The sequence below is a fragment of the Pteronotus mesoamericanus genome, unplaced genomic scaffold, assembly GCF_021234165.1.
Source record: "Pteronotus mesoamericanus isolate MK-2021 breed Mesoamerican mustached bat unplaced genomic scaffold, CSHL_Meso_final scaffold_21, whole genome shotgun sequence".
Classification (NCBI taxonomy): Eukaryota; Metazoa; Chordata; class Mammalia; order Chiroptera; family Mormoopidae; genus Pteronotus; species Pteronotus mesoamericanus.
Window position 1 is genome coordinate 17,792,322 of NW_026555310.1, and position 19,174 is coordinate 17,811,495.

At 37.2% G+C, this 19,174-nt stretch overlaps 1 protein-coding gene and 1 non-coding gene across 2 annotated transcripts; one reads left to right on the top strand and one right to left on the bottom strand.

Moving 5' to 3' along the window:
• Positions 1–713: 713 nt before the first annotated feature.
• SMCO2 (single-pass membrane protein with coiled-coil domains 2) lies at positions 714–16,208 on the bottom strand. The gene is made up of 7 exons (XM_054590893.1): positions 16,078–16,208; positions 15,312–15,461; positions 10,350–10,440; positions 7,469–7,525; positions 5,920–5,976; positions 4,523–4,698; positions 714–912 (listed from the first exon to the last, which is right to left on the bottom strand). The coding sequence occupies exons 1-7, from the start codon at positions 16,206–16,208 to the stop codon at positions 714–716; spliced, it is 861 nt and encodes a 286-aa protein (XP_054446868.1).
• LOC129085164 (U6 spliceosomal RNA) lies at positions 9,413–9,516 on the top strand. The gene has a single exon (XR_008530665.1). It is a non-coding gene; the product is annotated as a U6 spliceosomal RNA (small nuclear RNA).
• Positions 16,209–19,174: the final 2,966 nt, after the last annotated feature.

Sequence of the window (19,174 nt, forward strand, 5' to 3'; positions counted from 1 at the left end):
TCTTCCTTGGATTATAAGCACCAGAACCAACTCTGGCTAACTTAAGCAGAAAAAGATACAGGCTAGTTGACAAAGCCGAAGTTCCAATCACTTCCCTTTTTTTTATGGTTCTTAAGATGCTCATGCTTAGAGATTGTCTGATTCAACGTATTCCAACTCTTATTAATAGGGTAACATGGGATATCGACTGGAAGACCACCTACAATTATGTTCATTGGGGAAAGACACTTAATTCAAAGCAAAATTAAGGCGCTATTACCAAACACATAAGTGAATGTTAGGGAGCAAAACTAAGAAATGTCTACTACACCCAAAATATGGCCGCAGTCTGATGTGAGTAAAATTGGAAACAATGGAGAGGACTTCTGTGCTTTCTTTTCTGAGATATCAAAGTTCAGATGGGTGAAATAACAGAGGAAGCTAACACTTGACAGCCTCAGTGTCCTGGGGGTTGGGAGAGGTGAGAGGTTAGTGGTTTGAAGTAAATGTTTTAATCAATGTGTGGAATGATTCAAGAAGTCATTGTGCCTTTAAGTGCTCAGATAAACTGTTCTCATTTTTTCTTGTGATCAACCAATTTCCCCATGATTACAATGTCCTTTTCCAAACACCCTATAGTATTTTATTTTTAAGTAAGCTAACCATCGTAATACAAGAACAACCAGAATTTTATTGTGGAGAAAGTCAGTAGGGTAACAGGAACTTCAGTATCTTTAGGAGGGTAACAAGTCTTCCACCTCCAAATTTAAGAAAGGCACAATAATCTCCCGTAGTTCCCACATTCTGCGGCGCCCAAGCATTGCAGGGAGCACCCTTTCAAAGATAAACGTAGCATCGAACAATAGTATGTAACATGAAAGTCCTGTGAGGGAGAGGACATAAAACACGATGAAAATCCTCAGTGCACGTTTCCTACAAGAAAAGAAAACACCTGTGTTAAAAAAAACATTCTGAAGAAAAACCACACTGAAGTGACTCCTGGCTCCTCCGCCCAGGTAGCGCTACAACTTCAAGTTAAGTAACTGAACTTCTCTTGACCTCAGTTGACATCTGCAAAAGGAACTTGGACTTGACGATCACTGATGTTCATCTTAGGGCTGGCACTGCAATTGTAAGGTTCCACAGACGTGAAACAATGAACCCTTCGATCCTGTGAGGCTGTTTCCTCCGAAATGTTCTTCTTGAAGGCGAGTGCCCTCTTTACCTCACCTATGAGGTATATGATGACTATTTGGGAGAAAATAAAGCTGCAGGGCAGTTAGATTTTCCCCAGGACGTGAAATAAGATGTGACAAATGAAATTCAGCCTTCTCTATCCCCCATTTTGTCCTGGCATCAGACGTGCTCTTCTAAGGTAATACAAGCTTTTCCAAGTCTTTGTGGACTCCTTCTTCTGGGCTGTACTTATGATGTATGTTATATATTTGCTTTTAAGTTCTTGCATTATTATTTTCTAAATATAAATGTAATACATGATTTGGGGAGGAGATCTGGAAAATCCAGAAAAACACCAGGAAGACAAGAAATGTCACAGATGATCCAGTTACCTGGAGATAATTACCATCTATAATACATTTCAGAAGAGAAAACCTAGAGCACAGTTAAAGCTTACTATGGATATTTTGTGTGCTCCAACTCAGTGGATTCTATAAACCTCAGCCATGTTTCTTGGCATTGTTGCCACTGGCTGTCTCTTGATAGATATACAAATAATTGCTTCTACTTCACACTTTTATTAAAGAACCAATGTTCTTAAAACACTGTTAGGAAAAGGCTTTGAGGGTCCTTAACATGAAGCAGAGATGTCCTGACCTCAAGCAGCACTAAACGTGGATCTGTTCTTTCTCATAAAAATAAAAACAGCTCACTACCAAAGCATATCTAGTAAATAAACATTATTATTCTTAAATTCTAAAACTAGTCATTTTAGAAATAATAAACTGGAACATTTTCAAAGAAACACATTTAACATTTATTTTTTAAGAGGAAAACAATTTTTCTCCTGTAAGTTTTTTTTCCTTTTTCTTTCTTTCCTTCTTTCCTTCCTTCCATTCATTCTTCTTTTTTAAATTTTGCTTGGTTGTTTTTGTTGCTATTGTTGTTAAAGTGTATCCTTCAGTTTTTATTTCCCACGGTGAACACTCTAGGTCACCCTGACCAGGGGCCGAACCCACAACCTAGGTATGTGTCCGGTCCAGAAATCAAACCACTGATCATTTGCTTTGTGAGACTACGCCCAACCAGCTGAGCCACATTGGTCAGGCCTCAGACATTTTTCTTAGTAAAACATTATAGCTGCTAAATCAAAATAAGTTTTTATGATATTACATGTACAGAACCAAAAATTAGTCATTAATAATTTTATTTATTTTGAATTTATCTTCTGTAGAGAATTAAAATACTCTTTTGATATTTGAATACTATATCTATGTATCTCTCTGTCAAGACTTGACATGCATAAAATCTTTAACCTTCTCCCAAATGCTCACATTACTGTGGTGAATACACAGGGGAGAACTATAAGAGGATTGAAGGTTTGGGCGTAATACAATATTAAGAAGAGACCACCCTCTGAAGCTTAAAATAGCAAAAATGATACATTATGATGGACTGAGCCTGCCAAATATACTTCCTCAAAAAGATAATGTATAAATATGCTCAGTGGAACTAGTAGGTTTCCAGTTCTCTGCAAGAGATTGGTGTAAGCCTTGGGAAATCTTAGCTAGGATGTAATGATGTGATGAAAGATGACCAACTCAACTGGGTCATAATCTGCCCATATAACACTATTAAGTGATAATTGAAAGGTATTCACTTATTTATTTGTCTGTTTGTTTTTGAAGCATAACTCACATGCCATAACATTTATCCTCTACAGTGTACAATTCAGGGGGTTTAGTTTACTAAACTAAACATCAGCTTGTACAATCGTCACCACTATCCAATTTCAGGACGTTTTTTTCTTACCCCAAAAAGAAAACCTGTACCCATGAACAGCTGCTTCCTGTTTCCCATTACCCCCAGGCCTACCAATCACCAATCTCTTTTCTATCTGTATGGATTTTCCTCTTTTGAACATTTCATAGGAATGAAATCATACAGTGTATGGTCTTTTGTGTCTGACTTCTTTCACTTAGCATAATGTTTCCGATGGTCGCCTATGTCATAGCATATATCAGTAGTTTATTCTCTTTTATGGCTGGAAATACTCCACAGGACTGATATACCACATTTTGTTTCCCTCTTCATCAGTTGATGGCCATTTATATTGTTTCTGCTTGTTAACTATTATGAATAATGCTACCGTGAACATTCATTGTACAGGTGTTTTGTGGACATAGATTTTCAGTTCTTTTGGGTGCATACCTAGGAGTGGGTCATATGGTCGTTCTATATTTAACATTTTCAGGAACTGCCAAGCTGTTTCCAGAGTGGCTGCACCATTTTACAATCCCACTAATAATATCTGAGGTTTTTAAATTCTCCACATGCTTGTAATTGTCGGTCTTTTTATAGCTATCTTAGTGGTGTGAAGGGGTATCTTGTGATTTTGATTTGCATTTCCCTCATGACCAACAATGTCGAATATCTTTTTATGTGCTCGTTGGCCATTCGTGTATCTTCTCTGAAGAAATGTCTATTCAACTCTTTGTTCATTTAAAAAATTAGGTTGTTTGCCTTTTTGTTGTTGAGTTATAAGAGTTCTTTATATATTCTGGATACTGGAATCCTTAATTTACAGGGTTCTGAAAAAATTGATTGTGACCATTTTTTTCTCCAGCTCTCTCATTGATTTTTTGGAATAGAAAATTTTCTGTGGTTTTTACTCCACCATTTTTATTGACATCACTCCTCACTTATTAATTTGTGTTGAGCATGATGGACATCTTTTATATTTCAAGTCCCAAAATGATCAACATTTCTGCCTTCCAGTAGCCCATGAAGTATTAAGAGACAAATTTAAAATAATTTAATTGCAATAATATGCTGTGGGCTCTGTGTCAGGGTTACATGCAAGGGAGACTGAACACACAGAAGAGAGAGCCATAGATTCCCTCTGGGTTGATGCTTGGGGCCAGCAAATCAGAATAGACTCAGAGTATCTATGATTCCATGCGGCATCTCTAGAAACGAATTCAAAGAGGCAGAATCTGGAAGTATGTATGTCTTTAGTACTGTACAAGGGCGAGGCATCCTGCTCAGCAAACAGGTTTTGGCAAAGCTGCCTAGCAGGTGTGCATCCCTATGGGGGTGGCTGCATCAGTCTGCAGACACCGTCCTTTATGACTTCTGTACATAGAGTTCTCTAAAGCAATAAGAAAGAAATGTTTATTTATATCTGTATACCTATGCAATGGATCTATATCTAAAATAAGAAATACTATGACTTTTTAAGAACACAAATAATTTATAAGAGAAGATGAAACAAATTTTTAGTTAACACGAAGAAATTTAATCTTACTATAGTTCACATATACTAGGGCCTCTGCCCAGCCCCCAAAAGCTTCTTTGTCTGACTTACCACATTGTAATGCGAGGAGGAGAGCTCTGCCCTGAAGGGGGTGGTGGGGCCCGAAGAAGCAGGGGCTCCATTTCCTCCGGACCCATTTCTGTGGGACTCCGAGAGTGTGCGTTCCCTTCTTGCATTTGGTACGTCCCCAGCTTTGTATTCAGCACAGTCATGTCCTTGCAAAAGTTCTGGAAAAAACAACAATCAACTAACATTTTTTCAATGTGATTCTAGATGTTTGCCAGTCTTAATACAGATGATGCAGAGTGCTTTTCCTGCAGAACTCCTCAGGGGCCCACACTGCAAATCACATGTGAGCCACTTGAGGAGGTCACTGGCAGGCGTACTCACCTGTTATTGATAGAAAGAGACACAATGACAGAGTAAGTTAGCACCATGGTATAAAATGAGCCAAAACCCACATGCTAATCTTTGCTGGGTTATTCATGTAGAAAGATAATTATCCTTGTCCTAAATTTATCTATTAAATTTGCTCATCTATGTAGAACATATTTATTGAGCAACTCTTACCAGGCACTGTTCTAGGATACAATAGCTAACAGAATAAACAAGGAATAGGCATTCTAGTGCATGTGTGTTCTTTAACAAACTAGACAAGGAATTCCATGTGTGTTTACAAAACCTAAACATATATATACACACACATTAGATACTATAAATCAAGATACATGCGAGCCCTGACCAGGTAGGTCAGTTGGTTAGAACGTCACCCCAATATGACAAAGTTGTGAGTACAATCCCCAGTCAGGGCACATACAAGAATCAACCAATGCATGCATAAATAAGTGGAACATCAAATCTATTGTTTCTCTCTCTTTCCCCCTCTTTCTCTTTCTCTCTCCTCCTCCCTTCTTCCTCTCTTTTTCTAAAATTCAATCAATTAAAATATTTTTTTAAAGGGATACATGCTAAAGAGAAAATAAATAAGGTGATGAGGCAGAGTAACTGAGGTTTGGTGGGGGACATCTATTCTAGAAAGTAGGATGATTAAGCACCTCTAAGCAGGTGACAGGTTAATTAATTTATTCATTGTTTCATTCACACGCATTCACAGAAATTGAGTCACTTTTCTGACGAAGGAAGGCTAGGGAAGGTCTGAAAGAGATAATATTTGAGCTGAGCCTTGAAGAATGGGTAATATGTATGCACAAAGGATAAGCTCCAGGTAGAGATGTGGAAGCAGCCCAGGGGTATGAGGGCTTGAGAGTACGCCAGACCCGTGAGAGGTTCTGCTGGCCCCGAGCAGAAGGCCAGGAGGGGGAGAAGACGGCAACAAGATTAGAAAAAGTTAAGTATGTGGTACATTCTTAAGTTCTTAGGAATCACCTCCGTATTTATACTAAAATCATTTTATAATTATTTGAACTTGGGTAACTGTGAAATCTTACCTCTATTCTTGCAACAAGTTTTTCCTTTAGTTCATGAGCTTCATTACAAGCGTCAGCCTGAAGAGGTATCACAATTTGGCATAAAATAGAAATTATATTTTTCTTGTTTATACAATAAAATCTCCCTCATTTTGATACCAGTTAGTGGTAAAGTGGCTTTAATCAAACTTGCTTTTACTCAGTAAAATCCTTGCTCTTAGAGCAAATTCATAGTGTAATCAAGATACATTATAAGAATAACCAAAAGATTAATAAAATTAATTTCAATGCTTTAAAAGTATAAATTTATACAACAGCTGTTTATAATAAATTATCTTTTTCTCTTTTTATTACTCTTTTCTTGCTCCTTAAAAACCATCCACGAGGCAAGAGAAACAGTGTGTGTTTCTAAAAAAAATAAACTTTTATATCTTTTAAACATTTTAAAATTTAGAATATAGACACGTAAGTCCTCATTATGTTAGTTTAAATAGTTGGGCCTTATGGCTTAGCAAAAGAGCCCTCCCTACACACTGTGTTCCCTCTTCCTTCCCACACCCCCTACCGGCTGTCAGGTAGAGATAACAGGTGGCTTTGGTTGGTTTCTGTCAGTAAGATCAAGAAACAGGATGAAAGTAAACCATCACCTTCCAAGACATGAATGCCAGTTGCACATATGTCTGGAGTAAAATGTTTTAAAGGTTTCAAATTAATCATCTCATAATAGATTTGCAGCATAACTTGAAAAGCAGAGTTAGAGTAGGAAGAACAGTGCTCTGGGATTCAAGAAAGACAGATTCTAGATAGAGGTGCCATTTCTAGACATTGATTTTAAAGAAGTATTTGCCAAGGCAAGCGAAGATATGAGTTTCTGAGGCATAGTTTGCAATGGCAAACATGAATTATAAAGCCCCAAATATCCAACAAAATGAATTTAATAAATCTAAGAATCATAACCTGCATTAAATAAACAGTGAAAAGGTAGAATGACATCTAGTTGAATACAATGTTTTAAAGAAAAAAATGCTAAATGAAAAAAGGCAAGTTGCAAAATAATATACATAACACCATTAAAATACAATATGTAAATATATGTATAAAAAGATTTGAAAGAATATGAGTATAATAAAATGTTCATCATGTTTATCTTTGGGGTTATTTTTCATTTTTTAATATGAAAAAGTTTAGGATGAATAAGTACGCATTACTTTTGTTAAAAGAAAAAATATATACATGTATTTATATGTTTAAAAGATATATTAAATATTTTATATATTATATATAAATGTATGCATGTATATACTATAATATATACCCGTGTTTATATTTTTAATGGGAGGGCAAGAACAAGACTGGTTCTTTTCATCTGGAAATATGGGCAAATCACTTCATATCTCTGAGTTACACTTTTCTCTTCTGACAATGAGGGCAAATGACAGCAACTTCCCTTCTAGGCCTACAATTCTATCTTTCATCAAATTTTAGATTTCATTCACTAAAATTCTCTAAACCTGCGGCTTCTGTGAAGTACTGTTTTTCTCCCTTAATTATAAAGCTATTTCATTCTTACCTGGACAAATTTGTTATCCATTTCTCCTAACTGCTTTTTAATTTCCATGATCTTCTCCTTTAAAACAAAGGGTATAAAACAAAAGTTGTGAAGAATAATGTATGGAATTAAAACAAAAAAAAAATGATGATTTTTAGAAGAAAGCTAATTCATGATCAAAAAGTTTGAGATTTAATAGCAGCTTTTTTTTTCCCTTTTACTGTTCTGGGTGCTGATCTCCAAAAATCAATGTTAATTTAAACCAACAGGATACTATTAGCCACAGCTGTGTAAGAGGCCACTGAGCTAGGCATTGTGCTGGTTGTATGCCAGTAATGAGTGTTTGCCCTCAAACAGCTATAGAGAATGTATATTGTACACCCTTCATTCATTACCAACCCCTGAATTGTGATATTTAATTATTTAGAAAAGAGTTAGGATAAGATAATCCTAGTTTACTGGTGCTCAGGTTTGTTTATAAAGAAAATGTCCTTACACGGTACTTACCAAAGATAACTGAGATTGGGAGTCAGCCTCAGAATGAAAGTCTAGATGTTCTAGTGGTGATTTCAGAAAGCTTCATGGACTTGGGGGCTTAATATCAGACAACACCCAAAAGCCACCACACAGGCCTTTTCTTCTCTTAAAGCTCTTTTACATTTGTTTGGGGGGCGTGCGTGCGTGCGTGCGTGCGTGTTTACGAAATTTCCCTCCTGCTCCCTTTATGGCTTGCCCAGTCATTTCATTTCTTCACGAGAAATAAAGGAGCCAGTTCATGTGATATTTTAAAACTTCATTAATTTATGTCTTCCTTAATTTTCCCATATCTGTTTCTAACAATGTTCATTTTCCCCTTCACTAGAGTAAACTTACAGCCATTCTTACTGACTTTGTAACTGTAACGATTATATTTAAAGTTTCTTATTCATTAAATTACTGCCTTTGCTTTTATGCAGGCTTTCTCATCAGCCATTAAATCTCTTGAGGACAGAATTTGTGTTATTTTTTTAAAGTCATCTTTATTGAGGTTATAATTTATATACAGTAAAATTTACCTTTAAAAGTGTACAATTCCATGAATTTTGACAAATGCATACTGTCATATAATCACCACACAACAAGGTAGGGGATATTTCTACTGTGCCCAAAATTCTCTGTGCCCTTTTGTCAACATCCTCCTCCGTTTACCCACTTGACTCTAGCACCCACTAACCTACTTTCTGTTCCCATTGTTTGCCTTTTTCAGAATGTTACTTAAATGGAATCACGAAGCATGTACTCTTCTAAGCCTGGCTTCTTTCACTGCGCACAATGCATTTGAGATTCATTCATGTTGTTGGATGACTAAAAAGGCCATTCCTCTTTATTGCGGAGTAGTATTCCATTATACAACCTGTGTTACAATTTATCCACACATCAATTGATGGATATTTGGGATGCTTTTAATTTCTAAGTTTGTGTCTATTTTTTTTAAAAAGTATATACTCCACTGTGTAACTCCAGAGAGATTCTCCATACACATTTGTGATGTCTTTCTCTTTCATACTATCCCAAGCCCTTATTGGTTTGTTTTTTAATCTCACTTTCATTTATTTTTGTGCTTTTCTATCTTTGCCCTCACTCTTTTAACATTTCATCCCTCCCTAGCCCTAACTCCTGCTGAAATCTACATTCCTGTAGTACAGCTGACTTTTGGAGGGAATTTTCTAAGGCAGAATATCTCTTGACCTTTGTCCTCTTCCCTCTTTTCATAATTCACAATTTCCAAAGCTCAAGGATAGTGGAAAATACTCTTAACTTTTCAACTAGCACAAAAAGAGGTTGCTAACTTTAAAACGTTGGACCGTGTCACGATTAAAAGGAATTTTTTCCGTGTTAATAAATCTGTGTTGTTCTGTGGATGGCTTTTAATATGTGAGGGGTCTAAATAGTGTTTCTTTTCTACAATAAAAGAGATATTTCTCTGTGCTCACTTCAGCAGCTCATGTACCATAATTGGAGCGCTCCAGAGATTAGCATGGCCCCTGTGCAAAGAAGACACACAAAAAAGATATTTCTCCTTTACTTCTTCCCAAATCCATTTAATTTGAACTCTATGGCTTAAGCTAAAGCAGAGGCTGGAAATTTCTAGCAACATTCTATGACTCTTTTTAAAGGGAAAAATTAAACCTATTTCAGAAAAGAGTCTCTAAGAAATATAAGAAGACTAAACAATAGGAAACCTTTGGTGATAGTGAAAACCAACACAAGAACTCTTCATGGAAACAAAGACAGATACAAATATATCTCTTACATTCTTCATTAGTATTCATTTCCTGCTTTCTTTGTGCTGTTTGGCACTGGGATACAAAGATGAAGAGTTTTCTCTTAAGTTACTTATCATTATTTTAAGATGGCATCAAGATATATACCTATCAAATTTGTCTGAATGATTTTCTAGGTAGAATTAAAAAGTCTAGGCTTTTTATGTCAGCAGAAAATAGAAGTGGTGGCACCCAGGTGAAAGACACTCAGAACTGACCACCAGATCACCTTTCTACCTGTGACAAAAGATGTGTTTTAATTCTCTTATGTATTTATTTATTTATTTATTTTATTGATGTTCACATACAGTTTTCTCCATTTCCCCCCCGCAACTCCCCCCGCCCTTCCCATTCCCCCCCGCAATTCGATCCTACCCACTTTCGGCTTTGTCTATGAGTCCTCTATACCTGTTTCTTGATGACCCTTCCCCTTTTCCCCCTTGTAACCCCCCCTCCTCTGGTCACTGTCAGTCTGTTCTTTATTTCAATGTCTCTGGTTATATTTGGGTTTTAATTCCTGCTGTGACCTGTTCAACAACACAAGCTGTGTCAGAGTCCCCACAACCTCCTAGATTGTCCTTTCCAAGCCTCCAGCTTACCTCGATGTTTGCCCCCCGATCAGGGTCAAGGTCCTGGTGTGACTCCAACTTTTCTACTTGGCCCTCCAAGGACGTCACCTCATTTAATAAGCTGCAAAGAGACCAAAGGATGGGCTAAGTCTGTGGATTAAGAAAAATCACCTAATGGACAGTCTTTTTAGAAAGATCATTTTAATCTTAAAGAAAATGAAATCCTTTTCCTCTATCAGAAGACTCTTGGGTAGTGATTGTGTTGGCTAGTGAATGGGAAGACACAAACGCAATTCAAAAAAGTAAAGAAAAAAACAAAAAACTCTAAATAATTTAGACAATAGTAAAGAAGTGTAAGAGCTACTAATTTTCTGCTTCAATGTCAGAAAATTAAAATGATTAAAATAGAAGCTTAGTTAAATTTCTAGAAAATAAACACAGAAAATCTTTGGGACCTATGATTAGGCAAAGAGATCTTAGACTTAACACCAATAGCACTACCTATAAGAGGGAACACTGGTAAAGTGGGACTCATTAAAACTTAAAACTTCTGGTTGGCCAATGACTCTGAAATGGATTTTCATGTTACATATCTGGCAAAAGTCTTATACCTAGGATGTATGAAAACCTTTCAAAACTCAACATTAAAAAACTCTCCAATTAGAAAATGAACAAAAGACATGCACAGAAATTTCATGAAGAAAATATATAGATGGTAAATAAACACTTGATAGGATGGATGTTCAACATCAATAGCCATTTGAGCTTTGCAAATTAAAAACACAATGAGATATCACTGCATGTGTAACATCATATAGCTAAGGTGAAAAACAGTTTTAACACCAAATTGTAGTGAGGTTGAGAATGTGGAGAAATCGGATCACTCATACATTGGTGGTAGGAATGTAAAATGGTACAGCCACTCTGGAAAATAATTTGGCAGTTCCTGTCAAAACTAAACTAAAAGCAGACTTACCATATGACCCAGTGATTTCACTCTTGAACAACTGAGAAATTAAGACTTATTTTCACATAGGAAGTTGTACATGAATGTTCAAAGCAGCTTTTTCATAATAGCCCAAAACTAGAAATTGTATTAGTTGTCCTTTGGTGGAGAAATGGTTAGCCAAACTATATATATATATATATATATCTCCATACTGTGGATTACTACTCAATAAAGGAAGGAACTATTGAAACATATTGAAACATGCAACGACTTGGGTGAACCTCAGGGAAATTATGCTAAGTGAAAAAACCAATCTCAAAAGGATACATATTGCATGATTTGATTTATGTAATATTCATGAAATAACATAATTAAACAGATTTGTTGGTGTCAGGGGTTAGAGATGGGTGAGAGGGAATGAATGGTTTTGTCAATAAAGAGGTAGCACAAAGATAAACATCTTACCACAGCGTTGTGGGGAAAGGATTGAGCAGAAAGGAAAAAGGACTCATGGGCATGAACAACAGTGTGGTGATTGCTGGGGGGAGGGGGCTATAAGGGGACTAAAAGGTAATGTAAAAAAAACCACAATAAAAATTAAATTAAAAAAAAATCTTACCACAGTGAAATCTCTAGGCAATATAGCTTCCTGGTGAGTTCCACAAAACTTTTAAGGAACAAATTATGCCACTTCTACAGAAACTCATCCATAAAACAAGTCGGAAAACATCCCATTTTTTTCTATGAGGTATTATTTTTATACTAACACTACACATTACAAGAAAAAATAACATAGGCTAATATCTCTCATTAACATACATAAAAAATTCTACTTTACTAAACTGAATCCAACAATATATAAAAAGGATAATATATTATGACCAAGTGGGGCTTATTCTGGGAATTCAAGGCTGGTTCAGCTTTCAAAAATTAGCCAAATAAATTACTATGTCAAGAGACCATATAAACAAATTTAAAAAATAATGATTCATAAATACATCGGAAACTATTTAAAAATTCAGATCATTCTGATATTGAAAACATCTCAGTAAACTAGAAATATAAGAAATGTTCTCAATATGAGAAAGGGCATCTTAAAAAAAACAAACAAACCAGGTAACATCACACTTAATACTTTTCCCGTAAGACTGAGAATAAGGTATGTCCACTGTCTGCCATTCCACCTATTCAACATTGTACGAGAGATTCTAGCTCATACAATTAAAAAAGAAGTAAAAGGCATACAGATTGGAAAGGACGATAAAAAACTGTTTCCACTTGCAGATGATATAGTTATCTATGTGGAAAATCCAAATAACCTACAAAAACTACTGAAGCTTACAAATGAGTTTAAGGGGGTCACAAGTACAAGGTCAATATACAAAAATCAACTTTATTTTTATATAATAGCAGTTAATAATTAGAATTTGAAATTTTTAAAGTATCATTTATGATAGTACCAAAAACATGAAACACATAGGCATAAATCTTTCAAAATCTAAGATATTTGTACACTGGACACTATACAACACTGATAGAAGGAATCAAAGACCTAACTAGAGATATTATACTCCATTCATGAATTGAAGGAGTCAATATTACTAAAATATTAATTATTCCCAAATTTACCTGTACATTAATGGTAATTCTTATAAAAATCACAGCAGAGTTGACAAACTGATTCTAAAATCTACACGGAAAGCAAAAAAAGAAAAGAAAATGAAAAAGAAAATTCAAATAATTGAAAATTTGTGTGACTTTTCATAGTGTCTTTATTCATAATTGCCAAAAAACCTAAATGTGCTGCAATTAGTGAATGGATAAACTGTGGTATATTTACATAATGGAATACTATCTGACAACGAAAAGGAACAAACTACTGATGACACGTGACAACATGGGTGACTCTGAATGTATTAGAGGCTAAGGGAAAGAAGGGAGACTCACATGGTTACGCATGCCTAATTCCATTTCTGTGACAGACCGGAAAAGGCAAAACTGTTGGCACAGAGAGCAGATCAGTGGTCGCCAGCAGCTGAGCCCGGGGACAGTGGCTGACTACAAAAGGGCGTGAGGGATTTGGTGAATGATGCAAGTGTTCTTCATCTTCAGTGTGGTGGCTGTCCAACTAGGAACATTTTTCAAAACTTGCAGAATCGTACAATTAAAAAACGGGGCTTTACTGTACGTAAACTGTGCTTTGATTTTTGAAATAGGAAGACAATTTAACGTACAGGATTTGAATGAAAACCACAGGCTCTTCTAAAAAGCAAATATTTATGCTTTGGAAGAAACAAAAGAGCTCTTTTGGATAGGATGGTCAGGAGAAGGCTGCTGGGAAGAGATGTTTGACTGAGAGGCATGGTGGCGTTTACCTCCACGTGAAGGTATTTAACGGAGAGGTGAGAGAACGTCCAGGAGAAAAGTAGCCCTGCCGCAGGGAAGGGCTCGGATTGCGGCGGGCTGCTTCGCAAGGCTAGAAGGATTTATTTCTAAGAACAGCTTGCATTTATTGTTCATTTTGTACCATTGTATTAAATTCCTTACCTACAGAAGATTATTTAATTCCCAGAAGACACCAGGGAGGTGGTTGTCATTAGTCCTTTCTTTTACATGACATAAAAGTCAAGATTTAGAAAACGTTGATTAACTTATCCAAGAAATGCCAATGCCAAGGTTCAAGCCTGGGTCCCTCTGATTCCAAAGCCCATTCTCTGTATACCCGTGATTAGACAGATACAATTTGATTTTTTCTGCTTCATCTTAAAACTTTGCATTTACATTCAGAGGTCCATTAAACAAATATACTTTAATCTTTTTTCAATGTCAAATTGGTTCGATCCTTTTAAATAATACTGGATAAACCTCAAGGGTCATTGGGGACCTGAAGACCTCCCTTTGACATCTATTAAAATGGCATCAGAAAAAGAACTTATAAGAGAAATTGATTCTCTTACGAGAGAAAAGATGCATATAACCTGGATGTAGGCTTTGAGATTTTGTGATATTAACTTTTCTTTTTTATTTTAGAGAAAGCAATACATTTTAATTTTTAGTTTATTGTTTTTATTGAATTTAGGGGATTACATTGGTTAATAAAATAATAGAGGCTTCCGGTGTACAATTCTGTAATCACTGTCTGTACACTGTACTGTGTGCGCGCCGCCCGGAGTCGTCTCCTTCCATCGCCATTTAGTCTCCCTTCGCCCTCTTCTCCCTCCGTCCCCCACCCCCCTTTCGCTCTGGGAATCACCATGCTCTTGTCTATATTCCTGAGTTCTTGTTTTGTTTTGTTTTTTGCTTAATCCCTTCACATTTTCACCCAGCCCCCAACACACCTCCACTCGGACAGCTGTCCGTCTGTTCTGTGTATCTATGTGTCTGTTTGTATTTTGTTTGTTAGTTTATTTTGTTCTTTAGAGTCCACGTATAAACGAAATACGGTACTTGTTTTTCTCTGACTGGCTTATTTGACATAGCGTAACATTCTCCAGGTCCATTCATGCTGTCACGCAAGGCGAGATCGCCTTTTTTTAAACACAGCTGAACAACATCCCATTGTAATGTACTACAGCTTTTTTAACCACTTACCTACTGATGAGCACTTAGGTTGCTTCCAAATCTTGGCTGTAGTAAATAACACTGCAATGAACACAGGGGTGCTTATAGTCTTTCAAATTACTGTTTTGGGTTTTGTTGGATATGTTACCAGAAGTGAAATCGCTGGGTGATAAGGCAGGTCCAGTTTTAATTTTTTGAGGGACCTCCACGTTGCTTCCCACAGTGGCAGCACCAGTCTTCACTCCCACCAGCAGTGCACAAGGCTCCCCTTTTCTTCACATGCTCCTCAGAGCCTGTTTGTTGATTTACTGATGGTAGCCATTCTGACAGGTGTGACACGAACTTCTAATCATAAGACTTTATACTTCTTGACCTAAAGACTTTCCTAAAGTCTTTACCACCTTAAACCCAGAGTTCCTAAAGTTTATGAGGCTATGAAAATTTTAGTTATTTTCTGACCAACCCCAGCACTTTACAATTACCTCTTCACTGTGTTTTCTGTGAGGTTTATTTTTTGTATAATATTGTTAATTTTCTTCATCCAGCCCATGTGATCAGCTCCAAGTTCTTTCACTTGTAGGCCCATCTGTGTATTCCAGTGGTGTAGCTGAAAAAACATGTTCTCCTGACTCCTGCAGAAATATTATTATGATCAGTTTTAAGGTAGACAGGAAACATCTCACGTGGCCCCAAACCCTCTTCCTTTGAATGGCAAGTTGGTTTGCTTACTCGTCTTCTGTCACCAGAATAGGACAGATAGGCAGTTAGGCCTCAAGAAAGAAATTTGGGGATTCATTTGATATCCATTTTAACAGATCTTTGCAAGGCTAGAGAAAATAAACCATTTTAAATTTAGTAAAAAATAGATATATTTTTAATTTTCCTGCATAGAGTGAATGTTAAGTATTGATTTCAGGACAGGGGGGGCATTTTAGGGGGATGGAGAGGTATACAATAGGAAAAAGGTCTACAGAGCCTAGTAATATTTTTTAATGTAATTATAATAATATTTATCATATTTAGGAGATTATCTGAGAGTGAACGGTTCTGCCTATATCCTTAGAAATGTCCTTACTCTGCATTCTTGCTGGCACTTGTAGAAAGGTACTTGTGCACGTGAGTGCTTCATGGTTCAATTCATGTACGGATTTTAAATCTTCCGGGCTTTCCCTAAGTTCTCTGCTACATTTCATTTTCCCCTCCACAAAACATCATTACAAGTTCCCTCTTGCATGTGTCAAGGCTTACAGCTCAGGGACGTTCTCTGACAATGGCAAAGATGTGGACTCTTGAGGATCCTCACATTGAACACGACGTGTTTCTTGCTCATCCTGTTCACGCCGTGAGGCCTGGTCATGCTCAGCCTCCAGCTCCAGCATACCCTGACAGTGACCATGAGAGAAACAAAGCAGAGCAAAAAGGCTATTACAAGAGGTGCTGGTGGGCCCTCTAGCCTACCCATGGCCCCTTTCTGGGGGCAAGCACACAGCCCTCTCTGAGGCCGGAGCCTTCTGGCTCATTTGTAAGATGAGCAGACATGTTCTCCTGCTCCATTGACAAAGGAAGGACACCAAGGTCCCCTACACAGAGCTCTTTTCAGTGCTGATGAGAACTAGAACTCCATTTGTCCATGGACTCTAGCACTCCACTGAAATAAAATGACTGGTCTCTTCAAAAAAGTCAGCATCAAGAGAAAGAAAAAGGGGATGGGACCGCTCTATGTTAAGAGAGTCTAAAGAGATACAATGACCAAATGCATTGCATAAATCTTGTTTGGATGCTGGTTTAAAAAAATACAGCCAGGCCTTGGCCAGTGTGGCTCATTTGGTGGGAGCATCATCCCCATACACCAAAATGTTGGAGGTTTGATTCCTGGTCAGGGCACGTACCTAGGTGGCAGGCTTAATTCCCAGTTGGGGCACAACTTTATGGGAGGCAACCAATTGATGTTTCCCTTTCTCTCTCTCCCCCTTTCTCTCTCTAAAATCAATAAACATATTTAAATTTTTTTTCAAAAAAGCATACAGCCAGAAAAGACATTTGGAGGTTCATTGAGAAAATTAGAATATTGAGAGAATTGAGAATATTAGATTATTTTATAGAATTATTGCTAATTTTTCTAACGCAGTAATGGTCTTTTGGTTATGTAGAAGAAAGCTTTTTTAGAGATGCTGTATGAAGTAAACAAGGATGAAGTGTCATGCTGTCTTAGACCTGCTTTTAAATGGTTCAGAATATTCCATGTATTTACAAAGATAAAGATGATGTGACTGATGGCAACAATTTTAAAATACAAACGTAAGAATATGAGTAATCATTATATAATTCTTTTAACTTTCTTTTTATAATAAAGAGTTTGGAGGGAAAAGCCTACTCTGTAAATCTGACCTACAAAATTTCTTTCTTTGTTTCTTTATTCCTTGCCTTGTTCTAGAAAAACATGCAAGGCATTTTCTGATATTTCAAGTCTGTGCATCACACAATTGACAATGATTTATCTCTGAACATTTCTCATCTTTAGTAACCATGTTGTGAAATATTTCTCCTTCCCTTTGAAGAAATTTGGTCTAAAATTCTTGTGTTTCAGCAAAACTATTTTTAAACTGAAAGGAGGAAAAGTTGGAGTCAGGAGAACAGGTCAATCTCTTGTTGCAATCTCTGTATAAATTACTGGCCAAGTCAGTAGGAATAACTAACATTCACATAACTCTTTAGAAATTTTTTTCCTGTGCACTATTCCTCTTAGTTCTCAGAGGTGGGTAGAGGTCGGTATTGAAACCCCTTTGCGTATTCCCATGTTGTGATTTGCCCAAGCCCGTGTGGTACAGTAGGTTAAGTGGTCACCTCAAAAAGATACATCTATGTCCTAATATGAAGACCCTGGGAATGTGACCCTAGTTCAAAAAAGTGTCTTTGCAGATGCAATCAAGTTAAGGATCTTGAGATGAGATAATTTTGGATTACTTGGGTGGGCTCTAAATTCAAAGACAAGTGCCCTAATGAGAGGCAGAAGAAAGCGCACACACACAGAGGAGGAGGTCGTGTGAAAACAGGCAGCCACAAGCCAAGGAGTGCCTGGAGCCACCAAAGGCTGGGAGACGCAAGGAAGGGTTCTCCCCCTGGAGCCTTCAGGGGGAGCGCGACCCCACTGACCCCTTGGTTTCAGAACTCTGGGCTCCAGAACTCTGAGAGAATACACTTTTTTGCTGTGGAAATTTGTTACAGCAACCAAGGAAAGCCGATACATATGGCTAGTAGGTGTATGGCTAGAACTGGAACTCGTTTTTCTGATTCCAAGACCATGGCTGGTTTCATCATATCCAGGCTTTGGATTCAGATTAAGAAATATCTAGTCCTTACAACTGTCACTTTCACAGCCAATGGGTGCCTCACCAGTGATACAAGGATTATTGTCATATTTATAGATGAAGAAACCAAGGCTAAATTTTCCAACTGTTATATGACTCCACTATACTTAACTACCTCCTCATGAAAAAAACAAAGCATCCATAATTTCAATTTCTTCCTACAAAACCTTTTGACAAGGTAGCCCAAGCAGCAGAAACACTGCAATGTAGAGAAGGATTGGAGATTGGGGGACTTAATTCTCAGCTTTGTTCTACTGTTGTGGGTGCTGAACCCCCTTCTAACCACTCTAATGCTGTTTCCAGTTCTAAAATAAGAAAATTGGACCGGATCATCTCTAGGGTTCTATATCCAATAATTTATGATGACATTTCTTGTTTTCATCAACAAACCCACTTGGATGGTTAATGTAACACAAAAGAGTCCAAGGGCAGGAAATAGAAATAAAAGGTCTTTACAAATCTGCAGGACTGAACACGTAAAAAGTTGGATGTGTATGTTTTTAATAAGAGACTAAAAGTGTGCTGCATGAAATACACATCCTGAGGGGCCTTGCTCTCTATTTGTGTGTAGCTCTTTGAAGAGCTTATACAACGTCTCAATTTAGATATTCCATAGGCACTTCAAGTTCAGCAAGCAAAAAAAATGAACTCTTGTCCCCTCTACCTTGTCCAGGTTCCGCATCCTTGCATATGGTCTCCCTATCCATCCAGATGCCTCTAATAGAACCCCAAAGAGGTTCTTGAGTTTTCAAGGAAGACATTCTTTTCCCTCTTTATTACCCATGTCATACCCACTTGGAGCCCAAGCCTAAGAATACCTATCTTTTGAATGTGTCGTTTTTCACACATCATCATGGCGTCTCTGCTGCCAGTCAGTGCCTTACATCCGTCTTTATCGACGCTTGGCTTTTACTGGGTCCTCGCTTCCTGTCTGCATCCTGCACTATTTCCACACCTTCGTGTCCTGCTTGCCTGCT

What these genes read in the sequence shown, in the direction of transcription:
- SMCO2 (XM_054590893.1), bottom strand. Translation starts at nt 16,208, where the DNA reads ATGCTGGAGCTGGAGGCTGAGCATGACCAGGCCTCACGGCGTGAACAG. An exon ending in TCAGAGAACGTCCCTGAGCT is followed by an intron (nt 15,462 to 16,077) that starts GTAAGCCTTGAC and finishes ATATTTCTGCAG; the next exon opens with GAGTCAGGAGAACATGTTTT. An exon ending in CCTCCTCGCATTACAATGTG is followed by an intron (nt 913 to 4,522) that starts GTAAGTCAGACA and finishes CTTTTCTTGTAG; the next exon opens with GAAACGTGCACTGAGGATTT.